Raw genomic sequence first — 20,857 nt, forward strand, 5'->3', positions numbered from 1 at the left:
AATGAAATGAACACTGATAGTACTGAAGTGAACTGTTGATTTATACACTACACACTAGCTGTGAAATCGCAGCAAGGGAATGGTTGTTTGCAAATTGGTTGCCCTGTACTTATACGTAAGTCACTATACTTAATATCAACTACTGTGAAGCTTTGAGATGTGATAAGGCGCTATATCAAATGCAAGGATTATAAAACTAATCTAATTTCATCAATGAGAACAACATTCGTAAACTGTATAAGATTTGCTGTCTATGACATCCTTTGAAGTTCTTGCTGAGATTACTGCTGAACCATGCAACTTCTTCACATCTTGACAGTCTAACGAACAGCTAATGACTCATTCCTTAATCCTTCATCTATCTACATTAACAATCAGCCTAGATCTAAGTGGAATATTCACATTTCCATTGCTAAAAATGCTTTCTAGCTTGTCTTCCTCTTTCTGCAACTCTTAACTACTTATGCAGCTTAAGTCCATCTGAGACAGTGGTAGTCAACCAAATATATTTTTCTCTGTTGAATTTTTCTTCATTCATGGCCACAACATGGGTATTGCAGCTGGGTAGCTACTGAAACTTTGGCACAGACTTGCCTGGACTTATGTTCTTGTTTCTCTTTTAGGAATAACACTGTGGGATATAGTACATCTGTAGTTTTGGACATGTGTGCATGCGACTGACAGGAAGGTGGAAGGCAAACTAGATGGACCTTGGTCTTTTTTTCGTCTAGCATTTCTTATGTTCTTATGATTGGTGCGGGTATTTGAGTGACCATTTCTTGGCGTTCCAAAAATTGATCGATTAGTTGGGGACTCCCGATCTAAAACTTGAATGCCTCTCCCATAAGCACACCGCCTCTCTCGCAGTTCTGAACACCATGCTAGAAAGTGAGCATCATCCTTTAAATTCTCTTCCCCATTTGTAACCTTTCTTCATTTTCCTGCTTTTATTGTAGTTGGCTTAAGGAGAGCTCTGGCACTCTAGTGGAGAGAGAATATGAAACATCCCACAGGGTTTGGCATGGGAAGGAGATGCTGAATGTTTTTCACAGCTGGGGGTTAACAAGTTCTACATTTCCCATTTTACAGGTGAGTTGAGCGTCAAATAGTTGAGTATCAAGACTTCATTAAATTTTGGGTGTATTGCATTGTGGTTGGTGTTGTCCATCGAATGTGTATCTTGTAGGCAAATATTGTAGGCAATCTTTACAGATGTCTACAATGGATGCTGCCTGACCTGCTGCGTAGACCCAGCGACTTCTGTTTATATTACATTAAGATTATTTATTTAAGGTTATTAAAAGTACTTTATGGATCAGAGGGCAAAAGCTGTATCTTTCTGGGTTTCTTTGTCATATAGTGCTATGCTTGGAATGTTTAATGTTGTTGTTCTTCCAAACAAGTAATATGAATTACCTTTTGTTCAGAAACACCTGGCTGCTGTGATAGAAAAAGAAGAGAAAGTTATTACAGTGGATAGGCGAGAAGAGTTAATAAAGCTGCCTACTGTAAGTGCTCCAACACAGATGGTGTTGAAAGGACTCTTTATGGTGCTTGATTTTCTCTTCAGGGATTCCAGCAGGTAAGATTGATGTGTCTGATTTTTTTAAAGAAAAAACTTGTAAAATTGTAATTTATGATGTAATTTAATTATATCAATTTTAGATAGTTCTGTGATTATCTACAAAGTTGTAATAATGGAGTGAGTAGGATTATTATTTTTTTAAAAACGGTGATAAAAATGATCAGTTTGTGGAGGAAACTAGGTTGCTGCGATAATACAATTATGATTTAATACTATTTATCATTTTGGTGAATTGTTCTCTTGACCCTTAAGGTTTGCAGATGACTATAGGGTGGCAGTATTACAGACTTATATGTGGACCAACCAGCCAGATCTCGCTGATGAAAATGGTTTTTTTGCACGTCCACGGAATAGAAGAAAAGCACGGCAGAAAACGTCTGTCTTAACGCTGAATTTTTGGTGTCTCAACCCAGCAGTTGTGAGTAGATGAATCCAACAGAATAGTGTCATCTTTTCAGTAAGATACATTGATTAAAATTATTTAATTTTAATAGATGTAATAAGAACCTTGTATCCTATTGTTCGTTTATTAATTAATTTTAATTTATTCATTAATTCGATTTTAATTTACTCTATTGTTAGTTTATTAATTAATTTATTAATTGATTAAAATGATTATTATTATCGTCAGAGTCAGTCGTGCTACCAGCACGTTATCCAAAAAAGCACTTTTAAGAAATCTGAAATCTTGAACATGCTAGAATATATTTAAAAAGTTACATTTCATAATTATTTCGTTTTTAAATAATGCCCGAAACCTGATCCAACTGCTACTGTTGTTCACGAAAGTTTGTAGTATTACAATCATATTTGGCAGTAAATCAAATTGATTTTGTCTCTCTTGCAGGCTTTTTCAGATCTTAGTGGTAGTTTAAGGACCATTGTCCTGACATCAGGAACGTTATCCCCTATGGAATCCTTTTCCTCTGAACTTGGAGTGAAATTCAGTATCCAGCTGGAGGCAAATCATGTCATTGACAAATCGCAGGTAACTGGACACCAATTTTCAATGATTTTTTTAACAGAAATTTCAGTGATCAATTTACCAATGACGACTTGAAACTCTGCTAGCTGTTGTAACATGGGACCACTTTATTTTTTCTATAGGTGTGGGTAGGAACGATTGGGTTAGGACCAAAAGGTCGGAAGCTCTGTGCCACATTCCAGCATACAGAGACATTTGAGTTCCAGGATGAGATTGGAGATTTGCTACTGCACATCTGTCAGACTGTGACTCGGGGAGTCCTCTGCTTTTTGCCTTCATACAAGGTAACACACAATTTAAATACTTTACTGAATTGGTGTGGGTCGATAAGCCTTCTTCACCCAAACCAATCTTGCAATCTTGTGATACATTAAATTGAGAAAAGGACAAAGGCATGAATCAGGGTTTGGTGATACATCATTTGGAGTGAGATAGTGGGAGAGTTGAGACACCTCAGTAATTTGAACTAAAACCAACAATTACAGTGAAATGATTATAATTGAATGGTGATAAAACGCAACCTCTCTGGCCTGTCACTCAGACTTACTGAACCTGTGCGTAAGCTAGGCATTGGGTTTGATTCTCCAGCTGTCCTTCCAACCCAACGGCTGCTTTTCTCCACCCCTACTACTTTGTCCGCCTATGACCATACCTCACACCCCATGCAATTTTGCAATTTGTGTCCATACACTTGTACCAGACTCCGCACCCACATCGCCTCAGTCCTTGCCAGGCTCCAATGGCCCCCTATTGCAAACAGATTGATTTCTTCATGATTCATTCCTTACCATCGCCCTACCTCTCCGACCTGTTTACACCCCACTCTGCTACCAGCCTTCTTCGCTCAGCTGGCTCCTGCTTCCTACATCCGCTCAGCCACCATAGGTGGTTGTTCTTTCAGCCACAACGCTGAAATCAGATCCCACCTGAAGGCCTTCTCTTTGACTGTACCTATGGTCACCTTCCCTCTCTTCCCCTATTTGGCATGAAGCTCTGTCACTGTTAAATGCTCCAAACCCTACCCCACAAGAAGTTGTTGTTTATAGGACATTGCTGTGTGCAAATTGTTTGTCACATTTGCCTACAAATACCACAGTCACTACACTTTACAGTATGTCCTGTGAAGTGCTTTGAGATGCGTTCCTGATGTGAAAAATACTAAATCAAATGTAAAGATTATTATTGTTATGAGTTTTTCGAACTGTTGGACTGAATAAATTACTTAGATAATTTGACATTTATAATGGATGAAGAATAGTGTTAAGTTAACTGAGTCAAATGACCAGCTACTGTTCAAGATGTAATATGACCTGATGGAACCTTCAGCAAGCTTCTCGTGTGTATTGTGTGCGGTGTAGTTTCTAGGAAGTTCCATCAGATGGCTGCAGAGGCCAAGTATTCCCAATTACCGGAGATCGAACTTTATTACTGAAAGTACCTGTCAATGTAAATGACAGAATATTGATAATGTTGAAATGGTGATCCACTTTAGTGAAGCTCTTTTTTAAAAAGAAAATTAGTGGAAAAAATACGTTATCCACAATGATCTTGGTGGGTAGTCAATCTGCAACCACCAACCCAACTCCCCCAACTCCTCAGCGAGTTCATTTAATGAACAGCTGAGCCATGCAGACCAGGTAGGTCGCAGGTTCAATCATTAGTCTTTATTAAATTCGTTGACTTTAATCAGAGCGGAGATACAGGAGCTCAAACAGGTCTTAGCCCCCCAGAAAATCAGTAGCTCCAGCTTTTCTCTTCCTCTTCCTCCACCCCCTCACTGATTGACAGCCCGGAGCTGCTTGTGAATGGCTGGAGTCCGCTGTCAATCAATCGCAATTTGATTCCTTCCCATCCATCCGCAGCCACTCGTGGCAAATAGGTTGGCAGAAGCAGAGGGCTTCAGGGTGGCATTTTGTCTGGATTAAACCCGCATATTAAATACAAATGTAAGAATACAATTCAATCGGGGCTGGGCATTTTATCCGATTTACCAGGTGTTTGTGGTTAACTGGTGTCCGGTTAAAGCGGCTCCCACTATATCTTCATTTTGAATCTATTATTTTTCAATTTATTTGAAATGTGAGTGGTTGGGTGACCTTGCCAGAATTTTCCTTTCTTTTATGATATAAACAAATGGTCTACATTGTCTTAAATAGATATTGCGAAGAAGAATGTCCTCCTGTTCTTCTCACTCCACAAAACACTTAAGCTTTTTGTGTATCAGATTTCAAATGTTAGTGTGCTTATAGGGTACCATTGACAAAAACATTATCCTGCTGTGTTTATTATGCACTTTGTATGAATTATTTATTTGCATTTAAGATGTCTATCAGCATTAGAGTTGAGTGGGCTTTGTAACATTCTCAAATAACTGTTGGGAATCAATAAAGAGGTCGAGGCAGTTACAGTAACGAATCAGGTTGCTGATAAACCACAGAATCAACAATTTGTTAACTGTTGTCCCGCTAAATAAAGTGTTACTTAAATCTTGCTTTTATAGATTGTATTCATTAATTAAGACTTTCAGTCTTGAATTACAAATATATTCATAATTTGTTTCATTTTTTTCCCCTGACCACACGGTGTGTAAGTGTTGATTGATGTCACCATACTCTGATCCCCAACTGATCATGCTCAGAAACTGTTTGTTTGGTTACTAAACTACTCTTTGTCTGCAAAGTAGCTCAATTACATCCCAACTTATTTGGAAATTGTTGAGATTTAAATTTATTTTTTGATGTACAGATTTGTTTTATGTTACCCTATGTAATATAAATATGAATCTCATTTCTTTTATTGAAAGTGTCGATGACAGAAAAAGCCTAAGAAGGGTTTTATGAGTAACATTACTAAATGTTCCTTCCATCAATTACCATGCAGAAAATCAACATAGAAACAACAACAACAAATTACATTTGTACAGCGCCTTTCACGTAGGGAGGACGTCCCAAGGCCCTGAATCGTATGGGATTCGGACCCAAGCTGGGGGTTGGGATCAGGAGTGGTGGAGGGCAGGGAGGGTGGGGTTAGGACTGTGACCAAAGGTGCGATCGAAGTGGAAGGTCTTGAGGTGGTCCTTGAAGGAAGCAAGGGAGGAGGTGAGGCGATAGGACTGTGAGACAGAGATTGATTTGGGAAGTAGATGGATTGCGAAAGGGCCATTGGGATTAAAAGATCTGTCAAAATCTAATAAATTGGTGGGACAGGCTCAATGTGCTGAATGGCCTCCTCCTGTTCCTCTTTTCCTACGTTCCTAAAACCTTTGAGTTGGTTCTTATCATGCTCTTCCATTTCAGCTGGAATCTATTCTGCAATATAAATGGGCAGATTCCATCACGTACGAACTTTGGGAGGCAGGGGAGTGAATAGGGCTTTACACATGTCTGATACTATCATTGTTCACAATAAGGGTAGATGGGAATATACGAGCACAATATGCAGGAGAAATGAGCAAGATTCTTCAGTATTCCAGATGAACATGTCTGGCAAGCAAGAGCTCTGATCATTATCATCTGTTATAAACTGGAAGATGATCACTGAATGGAGAATATAACACTTTCTAAGGTATTCAAAGAAAGCACTTTAAAACATGTTTGCATCTGATTCATAATGTTACTGCAGCATTATTAAAACAAAATGTTAAGATCGAGTCTTTTCCAGAGCTCTCTGAAGTTGATAAAATTCTATATATATTCAATCGTGACGTCATGATGAAATGTCCGTATAGAGTATTGTTGCTTTGCTTGTTAAACCGTTTAATACTATGAATTTTGCATATTTTTTTAAAAAAGACTAATTTGTAGAAAGAGAACGAGAGTGTGTGTGTGTGTAAACTTTGTCATCCGCATTGCTAGGAAAGGAGTGTTCAAAACTGGAAAGATCACTCAGAAATCCAAGATGCTTTTACCCAAGATCAAGATAAGGACCATTAGGGTTTGTGTCGCCGCCCTGTCTGCATTAAGATAAAAACTGGCGTGGCGCCTAGCACTGGGATGATCCATTCAATATGTGTCATATCAAAGTGGAAGCCTTCAGCAGACAGAAAAATGCTGGCATGGATAAATTTTAACAGTGCCTTCCCGAATCTCTTTTTTTTTTGCCTTGGTTTTGTTCTGCAACAAAGGCTTACAACCTAATAATTTGTTTGAATGTATACTTTGGATTTATGGGATAACGAGCCAAAAGAATTCCCTTCATACTGGAGTTTTAACTCCTAGCACTTCATATTTATTATTAATGCAGTGCCCCAGTAATGCTTACAGGTTTAAGTTTCACATCTGTATATTATTCCAGAATCTTTGTTTATAGATTAGAAATGATGAAAGCTCTTGGGACATTGAACTTTACATTTCATGCCAGAAAGTCCATTACTAATTATAATATTTTTTAATAGTGAGGTAGTGAAATCGTTGCAGCATTTTTGTTTGGATGCATGTTTTTTGGATTTTCCTTGTTAAAAAGTAGCAGGCCTAGTAATGATATCACTGTATGAAAAACGTAAGTATCAAGTCTAGTCATGCTTGTTCATGAGGAAAACCCAGAAGAAAAACATTGAAAGATTGGTGTAAGGGAAAGGGCTTTTAGATCAGTGTTCATCCCAAAGGATTCCTTTAACTCATGCACATACACGAGAGCTGAAGCAGTAATGTTATGGTTGGTTTAAAGCGAACGGAAACCTCAGCGCTCCCAAATAAAGAGTAAAATCAAAATAAGGTTAGTGCAGGCTACCAATATTAAATATTGAGTTTTACTCATTGAGCTATCCCAGTATAAAACAATTCTATGTAAAAAAAATTAATGGTTATTCAATCCACGACTGTGGGACACAATCGGCTGCTGCATGGGACATTGCTGTGCGCGTGGGTTGCTGCATTTTGTCCACAAAACACACAGTCACTACTCTTTATAGTAAATCCTGTGACCCACTTTGAAACATCCTTCTGATATTTTATACGTTATATATACACAATGTTTTTTATGTGTGTGTATATGTACGTATATATTACAACAACTATCATTTATATAGCGCCCTTCATGCACGGTAGAATATATAAAAATATCAAATGCAAGGATTATTATTATTTTGGTAGTTGTTTCTTTGGGACAGACAAACTAACAATGTTTGGTTTGTGGACTCCATTTATATTTATAGAAATCATTCTGAATCTCTGGAGGAGTCATTCAGCCTTTCATCTGTGGCAAGATTATATTTTGCTTTATTTTATCCTCCTCATTCTAGTGATGAATAGCACAGTAACAATTTCAGCCAGGAGTGGACTATCAGTCCATCAAGTCTACTCATCCAAGTACGAGTATAGAATATTACACAAGGTAGTTTCCATACATCAATATGGTTTTGTATTCATGAAACAGCTTTTTAAAAAATGTCTTATTTTTGTGAATGTTGGACCGCACGAAAGGCGACCATTCGGATCATTTCCACTTGGAAATTCTCAACTGAACCATCGGGGAAGCTGGATTCATGTAAATAAACTCCAAGAACAACATTAGCCTGTATGAAATATTGAAACAGTTGAAATTTATCCTTCTCCATGGCCCCTAATGCGGGCTGACCATACTTCGTTGACTCCCTGATCACCCACACTCTGTCTTGGTGTGTGCACTCTGGCTACCGCCCCTGACCTGAGTTGTTTTTCCCCCATCCCTGTCCTCTACTCCCACTGAGCCAGTCCGGAGCCTTGATGTCTTGTTTGACCCTCAACTGTCCTTTCTACCACACATCCGTGCTGTGACCCGCTCTGCCTTCACCCACCTCCGCAACATCGCCAGTGGGGTTGGGGAGGGGGAAACAAACGGAGGGATGTTGTCCCTTGCACCCAATTAATCTGATGAGCACTCACATTCCTTGTATAGGAAGTAAATAGTTTTGATGTTTTAAAGTATTGGAATGGCACCAAAAGCATACAATATGTACCACTGTATTGGATGTTTTAGGCAAGGTATGGTTTATTACTATTTCATATTTTACGTAGTGTTAATTTAAATATTCATGCATCGAGTCAAAACATATCATCTAATGTGCTTGTGATGTGAAGTCAAAAGGTTTTGGGTTGACTGAACAAAAAAACGTCAGACCGAGACCATGTGCTCTCCTCGTGGGATGTTATTAAACATTGACTTTTTGAAACATGGGCAGTGTTTGCAAATGAGAAAATAATTGCTGCTGGTAAAATGCCAACACCCTATGGCTGAAGAGCGATTTTAGATGGCTTTGAAATTTAGTTTTACTGTTGGTGACTTGAGGCTTTCTGGGAGCATTTGGTTCCAATTTTGATGTTTTATTGAACTTGTTTAAATGTATTGTTTTAATTAAGTGGCCAACTAATTCAAGCAGTGGTTACCAACCTGACCATTGAATTTTGTGTGATAGGATTGCTCGTGTCAGAGTTGTCTGTGCTGCGCAAACAGCTATGAAGTCGTACACAAAAAAGTTGTGACTTCTACTGGAAAAACTCTAAACTTGCCCTTCCTCTCCAAAGTCCTTGAACTCGTTGCCAACCTAATTTGCTCACACTTTTCCCTTCTACTTCCTTCCTGATCGAGCTTCTCCAGGCTGGTTTGCCTCTGTCCCCAGTACCAAGACAGTGTTCGTCAATAGTCACAAATGGCTTCCACTCCCTCTTTCTCTCTCTCTCTGACCCAACAAAACAACAAAATTATATTTGTATAGCGCCTTTCACGTCAGGAGGACGTCTGCATCCTTGTCCTCCTGGACTTCTCTGCTGCCTTTGACATAATCGATTGTGCCATTGTCTTGACAGCTTCTTCTCTTCCTACACCAACCCCCCCTCCCCTCCAAAAAAAAACATAGCACCTTTTATGTCAGGAGGATGTCCCAAGGCGCTGACTCAGCTGCTTTCTCAGTGGGACTGCACTCTTCTGGTACAAGCCCTACTTGACCCCCTGTTATCACTGCATCTCTACAAATGATTTCCCCCTTCCTGGCAAAATTTGAATTGTATTTGTACTGTATTTCAGTATATTGTGGTGGAAGGAATATCTTGTTATTCACTCACATATTCATCTACTAAACAAATTACAGAGTGTGGAATAATACCTCCTGACTGAATAGAGTCTTGGAAAGAAAAACGCAGTTTAGCCAGTCATCGTTGGCAGGCAGACTCTGTACGTTACAAACAAGCAGAAGTCAAAGTGAATGCAAGTGAGGCGTGTGATGATGGATGGCACTTTAGTATCTCTGGTTTTACAAAAGAAACATGTTATTAATGGAATATTGAGCTGATAGCACTTAACTGCTTGCAAAAAGTGCAGTGATGATGCTAATGTGGTGATCAAAATTATGAGGGGTATTGATAGAGTAGGTAGGGAGAAGCTGTTTCCTCTGGCTGATGGGTCAGTGACTAGAGAACACAGGCTTAAGATAATTGGCAAAAGAACCAGAGGGGAGACGAGACTTTTTTTTACCCAGCGAGTTGTTAAGATCTGGAATATGCTGCCTGAAAGGATGATGGAAACCGATTTGATATTAACTTTCAATTGTAATTAAACTGCTTGATGAATTAAGACACATGTAGGGAATAATTCACTGATTGCAAACTTACAATTTATTTATTTAGCTTAGGCAAAAGTAATAATGCATTTATGTACATTCAATAATTTAAAATATTACTCAACATATTTCACCCTAGAGTAAATAAGGAACGTTAGTAGAATCTAAGCATCGTCGATAAGAATTTATTAATCCAAGTCAGTTTTACTATTGAAAGGTAGATCTCCCTGTTGTACAGGTTTGACCTTTTGGTTTCTAAATGGGAGATTTTTGAAATGATTCAACACACAGCAAGAAATCAATGACGTTTGCCTTTGACTGACTGCACTCACAGTTTAATGACCTGACTGGAAAGCTAGTGGTCTGTTGAGAAATGCGCCTTTTCTGTGTTCTTGTGTTAGTGGGAGGCTGTCCAAAAGCGCTTCGTAGGTTATGCTGCAAACTATGTTCTGTGGGAGAGTCCGGTAGCTAATTTGTGCACAGCATTGTACTGCAATCAGCCGTGAATTGAATGACCAATTTAGGGGATTATTGGCGAGGACACCAGGAGAGAAAAATTCCCATCTCATTTTGAGTTGTGCCATGATATTTGTAACATCTACCTGAACAGGTTTAATGTCTTATCTGATAGACAGGGCCTCTGACAGTGCAGTGCTCCACAAGCACTGTACTGGAGTGGTCATCTGAGACTACATGAGTTCCAATTCCCAATGTGGGGCTTGAACCCCAAATCCTTCGACTCAGAGGCGACAGTGAAGTATGTTTTGAACTTTGGAAAGAGTAAAAGTGACAAGCGATGCGTATTGTAAGAGGGTCTAACATTCCATCAAACTAATTTTTGTAACCTCTTTGTAGCTCATTAATGACCATATACGCATTCCCGGGCAGTGTGAAACCTTAGCCAAGTTTCCTTACTCCACATGCCTCTGTTTACCGAGCAGTAACCTTAGTTGTTAGTCGATTGGCGGATTGCTTTCTGTGGGTAACAGTACCTTTACAATATAAAATAAATAATAATAATTTTGTTCACTCAATCCACGACTATTTGTGGTTCACAGCTATGCGCAATTGGCTGCAGCGTTTCTCCCACAAAATATATAGTCAATCCACTTTACAGTATATTCTGTGAAGTGCTTTGAGAAGTCTCGATGACGTGTTTAGGCGCTATATCAAATGCAACGATTATTAGTATTATTTATTTAGGAGCAATGAACATGGCTGGTAGAAAGAACCATAACTGAGTTCTGAACCATATTAGCTGATTTTAAGCACTGATTAACCACTTCTTGAGAAAATATGATGGAACCAAATTTACTTAATAAAAGGGAAGATTGAGAATAAATTGAGTGTCTGCCATTTTGTTTTTCAGAAACAAGATGTGTTGCACTGTCAGCACAACACCTCATTAATTGATGAAATTTCTTAACTTTTAAAGGGACTGTCATCGTCTCACAGAAAGAGAGACAATAACTGCAATAACTGAATTGGGATTTCACAAATATCTGCCAATTTCAATTATCTACCGGGGATATCCCTCTGTTACCAAACACAATTGAAATTCCACTGCTTTTGAAAATGTAGTCTTCAGGGCATATTGGATTTCAGATAATAAAATAATATGACATGAACCTCTGGCATTGAAACAGCATTATTGTCTTCTTAAATACTCTTCAAAGCCATCAGTGGTGCTTGTCAGCACTTGAGCTGATGTAACCTTAAATTAATTGTTGTCATCTTTGCCTTATCCATTGTTGAAGTAAGTTTAAAACAATTTTCGCCCGCAAAATATACCGTCAATTCACTCAACAGTATATTCTGTGAAGCGCTTTGAGATGACTGGAAGACATGATAAGGCACAATATCAAATGCAAGGATTATTATTATTATTTTCTGCATTCTTCATGGAATTTCTTTTATCCCTAACTGCTAGATGCTGGACAAGATGCAAAATCGCTGGAGGTACACAGGACTGTGGAATAAACTGGAAGAGATCAAAGTGGTCATCACTGAGCCACAAGGAGGCGACAAAAATGACTTTGATGGATTGCTAAAGTCCTATTATAACGCTATAAAGGACAAAGGAGACAAAGGTACATCAAAGAGAAAATGTCACTTACTCTAGACCTGCCCAAACATTTGGACTGGGTCAAAGTAAATTGGAGCAAACAATGTTTAAACCTATGGTTTGGTCTCCAATTCATACACATGAATAATAAATCTCTGAATCCCGATGTGATTTATATGAACATATTTAGGTTCAGTGTTGCTCAGAAACAATTCTTCCCCTCTTCAGATGACTCTGAGTCTGATTACTGCTCCCTTTGGGATGTCAGAGTGCAAATATCAGTCAGCGCAGAGATTAAAATGCTTGTCACCTAATTGAGTCCAAACTGATTTGGCTACCAAGCTACTAATGTGCTAATTGAGCGAAAGGGGCACACAGAGAGAGGATTGGAGTTTGAGCAGTTCAGAGAGGTGGGGAGGTACTGGAGCGTAAATGGATTTGTACGTGAGTGTATTGTAAATACAGAACCATTTCATGGTCAAATTAATAGGGAATAAAAGGGATAGTGAGCACCAAGCAAAATATTTTCAACCTGTGTGTTTGTGAAATTAGAAAGTTCTGTATTGAACAAAATTAGTTCAGATTAAACTGTAAACAGTCATAGACTAAAATCACTGGATGTTTGCTGATCCTTTAATGTAAAGCCATATTGCTTATAATAATAATAATCCTTACATTTGATATAGGGCCTTATCACGTCATAGATATCCATAACTACTAATAATAATCCTTGCATTTGATATAGCGCCTTATCAGGTCTTTGAGACGTCTCAAAGCGCTTCACAGAATATACTGTAAAGTGAATTGACTGTATATTCTGTGGGCAAAATGCGGCAGCCAATTGCGCACAGCAGTGTCCCACAGATAGTTGTGGTTTGAGTGATCAAAAAATTGTGTTACTTTTTTTAACTAATCATCTTTTGTTGCACCTTTAACCTTTCCTTTGGAATCCTCTCAGCATTACTTTTTCTGTGTTTAGATGGAGCTCTCTTGGTAGCTGTTTGCAGGGGAAAAGTCAGTGAAGGACTGGATTTCACTGATGATAATGCCCGTGCTGTTGTTACAATAGGAATTCCTTTTCCTAATATCAAAAATCTTCAGGCAAGTAATCAAAACTAGGAACAATAGCAATTGCTGCAAGATGATGTAAGTATTTGACTGACAGAGATGGGGTATTTGTGAAATTCATGCAGTTTGCACGTCTGTGCAACTTTGTTCACTCTTTTTCTTACCAACCCATAACTAGGCAGTAGGAAGAAAGTAAAGAAGAAATCTCATGTATGATTTGGTGCAGTATTCTCCCTGTGTCTATCAGTCTCCGTCAGTCAAATACTTACATTGTTCAAATTGTGTTCTTCCACTCTAGTTATTTCCCATTATTCCTCTTGTTTTGTAATCCAGGGAATTATTACTGTGGTAATCACTTACAAATATTTGTACAGTGCAACACAATATAGAGTAGTGTGAGAGAGAGAGATTGCGGGGAGACTGTGGGAGAGAGTGTGTGTGAGAGAGAGAGAGAGAGTGTGGAGAGAGCAAACCACTTGTGTCAGTAAATGGATGAATCAGTTTCACCTTACAAGTTGTGATGCCTTGTGCTACCTTTTTGGTACATCTTGCCAGAAGCGTGAGGAATACATTTCATTGTGATTCCGATGCTTCCTGGTAGAAGTCTGCTTTGTTCAATTCACACGCAAAGAAATACTATTTTTAATAAGGGCACGAAATTCTAATATCTAGGAGAGCTCTAATCAGTTGGAAGAAACATTGGAATGGGCTGTGCTTGTATAATTCCCCCGTATCTTAAGACATTACTTGTACAATGGTTAGTGTATTGATGATATTTTAAACAATGTATAATTAGGCACTGGCTCAGTTGACAAGGATTATTAATTATTACTCTTTTGTTCTTTATTGGTAGGAATAGAACGTAGCTGATCAGTGAGGCATGAACCTGAAAACATTTCCCAAACATCAGTTAAAACTTATTTTCCGTAACGGTTTTTTGAGCTGTAAATAACAAGTCTGTGAAAATGGCAAGAGCAGTCCAGTTTTTGTTTATCATGTCCTCAGCAAGTAGCAATGACCTTTACGTTTTTACTTTCGATCAAGCAGCGCACAGGGTTTGAAAAGTGGAGCTGTCACCTTGGGGATTCTTAATGATGATTGACACTTATAGTTCACCTTAGACACAGTGGCATGAAGCATACAGCAGTGCTGTACCTCCAGGGAAGCTGTTTGATTTTTTTCACTTCTGCTTGGCTGGCAGTAGATTGAATTTGCTGTTCATAAGAGAGTTTTGGTTGCATTAGATTTTAATCATGTCACTTGTTCAGAATCCCTGGAAGCATTCAGGATTGAGATGAGTAGATGAGACCAGGGTAAATCTGCACCATCGTTTCTTGAAGCATAAAGTTTTGGGGTTTATTGAAATGCCACATGCTGCGCTACTGTTCATCGTAAGTGTCTGACACTTCCCTTAACACCGTCAAAACCGGGCTGTTTACAAATAAAATATTCTGATCTGTACCCAAAAAACTCAGGAAAACACAAAAGCTTAATGTAACTGACTCAATGCAAAGCTACTTATTTGTATTTTACCCTTAAATGCCAATGATTTGATCAATGAGATTTTTACTTTTTAAATTCGATGTTATGGGAAGTTTTTTTTAACAAAATAAGAGGTATCCACTTTGGGAACTGTACAATATTGTACAGTTTTAAGAACACTCAAATTAAGTACAGTATACCCTGATAACAAATTAAAGCTCCCTTTCTCTTTGTTAATCATTGAGGTGAATTCTGGTGTGTTACACACGTAGCCTTGACAATATCTAACACTAATGGGGTTTTCCATTATAATTGCGTATCACCAAAGACACTCACCAGAATTTTCCTACCTGCACCTTAACCTTGATATACGCTCAACTCAAACTCTGTAGTTTCCACTTTCATGCAGCTGTTGCAGTGGTTTCTGAATGAGGTTATAATAATAATGAAATAATAATATTCCTTGTATTTGATATAGTTCCGTATCATGTCATTGAGACATCTCAAAATGCTGTCATCTCAAAGCGCTCATTATTTTTTAAGGGATTATTAATCCCATAAAAGCAACCCACCAATCTACGGACAATCGGGTTCCTACTTACTGCTAGGTAAACAGAGGTGTGTGGAGTAAGGAAACTTACCCAATGTTTCGTCCTTCCCAGGAATCGATCCCAGGTCCTCTCACTTGCGAGGCGATTGCTCTAACCACTGAGCTACAGTACTCCACTGTACTTAAAATACAGTTTTAAGTACAGTTTATTATTATATTGTATTATATTGTTAAAAAGTAGTGACTAGATTTGTTTTTCAGGGGGGTTTACACAGATATTTTGTAATTCATAGAGACAAAAATGCTGAATTCATTTTAGCTGCTACTTTTTAATAATATGAAAATAATGTTCAACCCTAACACCATAATGTACTACATTTAAAATGCAGATATATACAGAATTTATGTGCATAAAATAATTGCACAATGTTTCAGCCTTGGCTCAGTTGGTACCACTCGTCTCTGAGTCCTCCTGAATTCCTCCATCCAATCTGTCCGCTCCCCTTCCTCCTCTACTTCTCCTACAGTTTTCCTCCCATTTCTTTGTCCCTTCTCCAATCTGATAAGGCAATTAATTCGACATTTGGTGACAGCTACAGTATGGCAGGCTTGCCACCTCTGTGTGTTACATTGCTTGCCAGCGTGTGACAGTGAAACTGTGCAATACATTGGTGCATGGCTGACATTTGTTGATATGCTGTTATATTGGTTACCTAAGGCGAGGGAGATGGCTCCTTATGTTAGATCTTGCTGAAATTTCCCTTTGACAAACACAACAAGCTCTTTGCAAAAGACTCATAGTCCTTCCATACTTTGCAAACCTTTCTATCACTGTCGCCAAACAGCGCGGTAAATGTAATTTCCTTTGACAGATTGCAGCATGTGTCAGGGTTAAATTTGGGGAAAGCGGAATTTTTGTGACATAGATTGTCTTGTTCATCATTGTCTGGCATTGGCCTTCAGCTGACAGGGTTCAGGAACATTTTGCGACAATTCTGCGGGATCTCGGGGAGTATTGGCTTGTGTTTGATCTAGTGCTGTCAGGTTTCGACATATTCACACTTTCAGTGTCACATTGTGCTCTAATGTTGATGATATTATGCAATCATTATCCCATCTCACATGCGTTTAAGATGTGATTTGTGTTTTGTCTGGTGCATGAATGTAATTGTTCTACAGGGCATTAGCTAAGCAGCAGATTCTCAGTGTACTGTCTTGATCATCACATCCTACATGGGTCAAAGTAAAGGTCTAAAACAACCTACCTGTATTTACTTGACAGACACAGTTTCAGTTGGTTGCGCAATAAAGATTTTACTGCTCCTGCTTTCTTCATGGTTCAATACTATATTCATTTCATTCGCTCTCGGTTGCAGCATTCAGTAGATCTAAATTCTTTAGACCACCGATAGAAAAAAATATGGTTGACTGTTTCTTAACCTTTCCATCTGAGCTTAAATGTTATTAATCGTTATAGAGTTTAAATAAACAAATCTATTGTTCTTCAATACTTATTTTCCATGTACCATGCATAAACTATTGGATAAAGCGTGTCAATACAACAACAACAATTTGCATTTATATAGCACCCTTCACGTGGGGCAGCGTCTCAGAGCGCTTAACAGTGGCGGAGCTTAACACTGAGCCGGGGGAGGGATTTAAAAGAGGGGAAGGCGGGGGCAAGGCAGAGGGATTGGGGGAGAGAGTTCCAAAACATTGGGGCGTAGAGGCTGAGGGATCCTTTGCCTCTGTTTTTCCTTCCTCCCTTCGCAATCATCATCACCAGCAGCAAGCCCACCACCTGCTGACTCGACCACTCCCGCCCCTCCCCCACCCACCCCCTCAAAAACCTACCCTTAATCACTCGAACATTGCCAACTTGCGGCTCAAAATAAGAATAAAAAGTATCTTCCGGGGAGGGGGTGAAGAAGGTAAACGTTGTGGAAGCCAGAGCGATTAATCTGTGTATCCGTTGTAGCCTGACTGCACGTCTACTGGAGTATCAAGATATATATGCCTGCCTACTGGAGTATCATATTCTGACCTGACAGACCTGCACCAGTAGATAGTTATAGGGAGATTCAGTGTCTGTTGTGATGCTTGTTGAATTATGGAGAAATTGGTTCCGCTGTGAGACTACAGCTGACATTTACTCCACTGTCAAACAGACAACCTTTTCTTTCTGATAGGGGAGGGAAAATAGTTTTATCCTGAACGCTATATGTTGGGAGAGTGAATGAGACACACAAATCATAGTGTGACAGCAGTATCAAGATTATTTATAATAGAAGTTTGCTTTGTCCTTCAGATGCTGGCCATAGAACTGCCCATTGAAGCTGCCCTGCGTATGAATCCACTTTGTCCATTCATGATACTCCTCAGTGAGTGGAGCAGATCGGGTAGAGAGGGGGTGATTTGGCGGAGGGGGTCGGAAGTGAGCGATGGCCAGGGTGAGGGGGGGTGCGGGTGGGGGGAGAAAGAGAAGAAAACAGAGAGTGTGAGAGAGAGCCCCTCCGCCTCACCCCCTCCCTTGTCCTACCCCCAGCCCTCAGTCTCTCCCTTGCACTCTGTCTCTCCTGCTCCCTCTCCATCTCTACCCCTCCCTGTCTCATTACTCTCCTCTCTTTGCCTCCCCTTCAACCACTTCCCCTCTATCTCATGTCTCCACACCGCACACCCCCTCCCTTCCATGCAATAAAACTGCATCATATTGCTGTGTTCATGGCGACTAAATCAGTCACTTTGGCTCCTGGCAATTACAGCTACTGTGGTTAATTATGGCTACTAGTCAAAACAATTAATTTCACCTCCTGAACTGTCAGGTTTAGCATGACATATCAGTAGACTTGAGGATAATTGCTTATAGTTGTAATTCTGTTTGAGGTCAGTGCACATTATACTGACATATACATACAACCGGAGCTCAAACTTAATTCTAACAGACTAGAAATAAGACAATTTTTCGGTTTTGCCAGTGTATTCCAACTACTTACAATAATTTATTTGCAAGATTTGTACCTATTTTTTGAGCATATTACTTATACTGTTTCAGTCATGGCGGCTAGGTATATTATACACTTTTAAAATGTAAACATATTTAGTAGGAACATAGAATAACAGGATCAGAAGGCCATTCAGCCCATCGAGCCTGTTAATTAGATCTTGGTAAATCTTTCAATCCTGTTCCCATTGGAGGACTGGTCTCACTAGCTCCACTATCGCTAAATGACAGTTTATCCTCACCTGCACTAAACTCCAAATATCTATCACTTTAGTCGCCCCAGACTCCACTGGCTCCCTATCTCTCAGCAGATCGATCTTGAGATCCTCACCTTCACGTCTTGCACCTCCCTATCTCTTTGATCTGCATTAATATAACTTAGTATTTGTCGTCCATGTTGGACGTCCTTCATATTCATTTCTCTGTTTTAAAAAAAATGCAGTATTGGTTGGAATTTAGCTGTTTATTGTAGGTAACTGCTTCCTGAACTGTCAGTATTTGATGCTGCCTTCAATCAATGCCAACGTCTTTCTTTCCGTCAGGTTAATGATTTGAACCAGCTCCTGTATTTAAGGTCAAGGAATCGAGGCAGCCATCATCTGCCAAGTTTAACCAAAATTAATATTTTATTTTAAAAGATTTGGAATTTTGTAATGTGTTAAACAAGCTGTTCTGCGGTATTCAAGCCATTTAATAACTTCAGCTACTCTACAAATTACAGCTCAGCCCAATCTTTCGGCTGTTTGATTTTAATCTTACATTCCTGATTGATTGGCTTTTTGTTAATAAAAACAAAGTATTCTTGTTAATAAATTTCCCAGGGGCAACTTTTAATGTGCAGCTTTGTGGGATTTTTTTCTGTGGTTCTTTGTTCAACTGTAAATTCTCGAGACTAACATAATTAGTTTACCTGTAATCAATGATATGTGCAGAGTTTGATGCCAAATCGTTGTGGGTGAAATCAAGTAAGTTCTGGTCTCATTGGGCATTGAAAGTAAAAAGTTGTTTTTTTTAAAAATAAAACTAACCTGTCTTTTCTTTCATTTACTTCTGCTTTGCTGCCATGTTTTGACTCGTCTCGAAGATGTGATTAGGCACTATACCAAATGCAAGGATTATTATTATTATTATTTATGTTGTTAATCTGGATTTTGCTGAAATTATGCAGTTTTGATGCACAATTACTTAGTTTAAATTTTTCATGCAGAATGTTTCTGTTTAGGAAACATGTTCATATTTATTCCATTCGGCGTTCCACATATCTACATAGCTACGTGCTGTGAGCAGCCGAAAGAATGAAAATTCTCAACCAGCAGTGCTTATGTAACTCAGTTGTGTGAATTCCGGATCAAATTCTAAAGAAAGAATGGGAGAAGTATCTTCTGAACCATGAATTTTATGTTCGTGATAAGACGCTATATCAAATGCAAGAATTATTATTATTAATAACATTATACAATTACATTTTTCCATTTGTAACTTTCATTTTTTTAAAAAAAAATTCAAAAGACTCGCATAGCTTACAGTTTCACTAATTAAGATAATTCTGATGAGGGTTTTCGATAGAGTTCTACTGCAATGGTTCAAATTTATTTCCTGGCAATACGACTTCCTGAACGAGGTCTAGGCAGACAGGCTCCGGCATAAGCCACTTTGTGACATGTACCCAATTTATACTTTTTCCCTCGTCAGTTCAAGGTAGTGAACACAATTGGCTCTGAAAACAAAATCAAACTTGATTAATGGCTGTAATTAATTCTTCACCAGCCATATATGTGAAACTACACAGATCTTTCCGGAGTCCGTACGGACTGACACAATGAACTGGTATTTGTTTGATTTACATGGAATACGTTCTGTTCTTCGGTTCTGAATGTGATGAATAATTGACTTGTTTATGGGGCTGAACGACTCCGGTGCATCGCTTTCAAGATTCCCACACTTTTGTTCCACCTTTGCTTTACCTGCGCAGGAAGATTTAGGAAAATAACATAGGTTAATATAGTGTTAATAATGTGTGCAGTTTTTTGGAAACGTGCAAAAAGCAAGACACAAACCTGTGTACTGTAAGGCTTAAAGTACCGTCTGCACAACCTCCCAGATAGATCAAAAAGTTATTGCTCTGACAGCGACAAGAAGGGAGAGTTAGCCGTAGGCCTCTGGCGGATCATCCGCAGAGCTGCTGTGTCTGTAAAGGATGGCTGGTGGCTAATTGTCTATTTTGAGGATGAGCAGGTAAGGAAAGGCCTCTCTGCTGACATTTGGTTAATTCCCGGTTGCCTGTGGTTTATTGCACATCCTGGATATTTGCTAGCAGGAGGGATTGGCTTTTTCACGTATGTAACATGTCATTTGTAATCAAACAAAAAGCGCTGTTTGAAATCGCAGCATTATCAGTTGAAATGGATTCTGATTGCATAGATGTGACACATGCTGCCTATGGGTCCTGTCCGTTATCTCCACTGGCTTTGATGTTCGTGGTTAACTCTTTGAATGCCAGCGTTTAAGAGAGCCCACAGAGGGCTCCCAAGACTTGAATTTCAAAATCTACTTGGTTTGATTCGATTTTTTCCAATAGATGTTTCATATT

The 20,857-nt window shown here is 39.0% G+C and overlaps 1 protein-coding gene across 1 annotated transcript in view; it reads left to right on the forward strand.

The window, feature by feature from the left end:
* brip1 (BRCA1 interacting helicase 1) overlaps positions 1-20,857 on the forward strand; it is a 53,050-nt gene that overhangs the window by 16,331 nt on the left and 15,862 nt on the right. Inside the window, exons 10-16 of the mRNA XM_007896679.2 lie at positions 957-1,089; positions 1,428-1,582; positions 1,838-2,003; positions 2,433-2,573; positions 2,693-2,854; positions 12,032-12,191; positions 13,146-13,267. Coding sequence (XP_007894870.2) covers positions 957-1,089; positions 1,428-1,582; positions 1,838-2,003; positions 2,433-2,573; positions 2,693-2,854; positions 12,032-12,191; positions 13,146-13,267 — 1,039 coding nt within the window. The remainder of the gene's footprint in view (positions 1-956; positions 1,090-1,427; positions 1,583-1,837; positions 2,004-2,432; positions 2,574-2,692; positions 2,855-12,031; positions 12,192-13,145; positions 13,268-20,857) is intronic.

The sequence above is a fragment of the Callorhinchus milii genome, unplaced genomic scaffold (assembly GCF_018977255.1).
Source record: "Callorhinchus milii isolate IMCB2004 unplaced genomic scaffold, IMCB_Cmil_1.0 Scaffold10, whole genome shotgun sequence".
Classification (NCBI taxonomy): Eukaryota; Metazoa; Chordata; class Chondrichthyes; order Chimaeriformes; family Callorhinchidae; genus Callorhinchus; species Callorhinchus milii.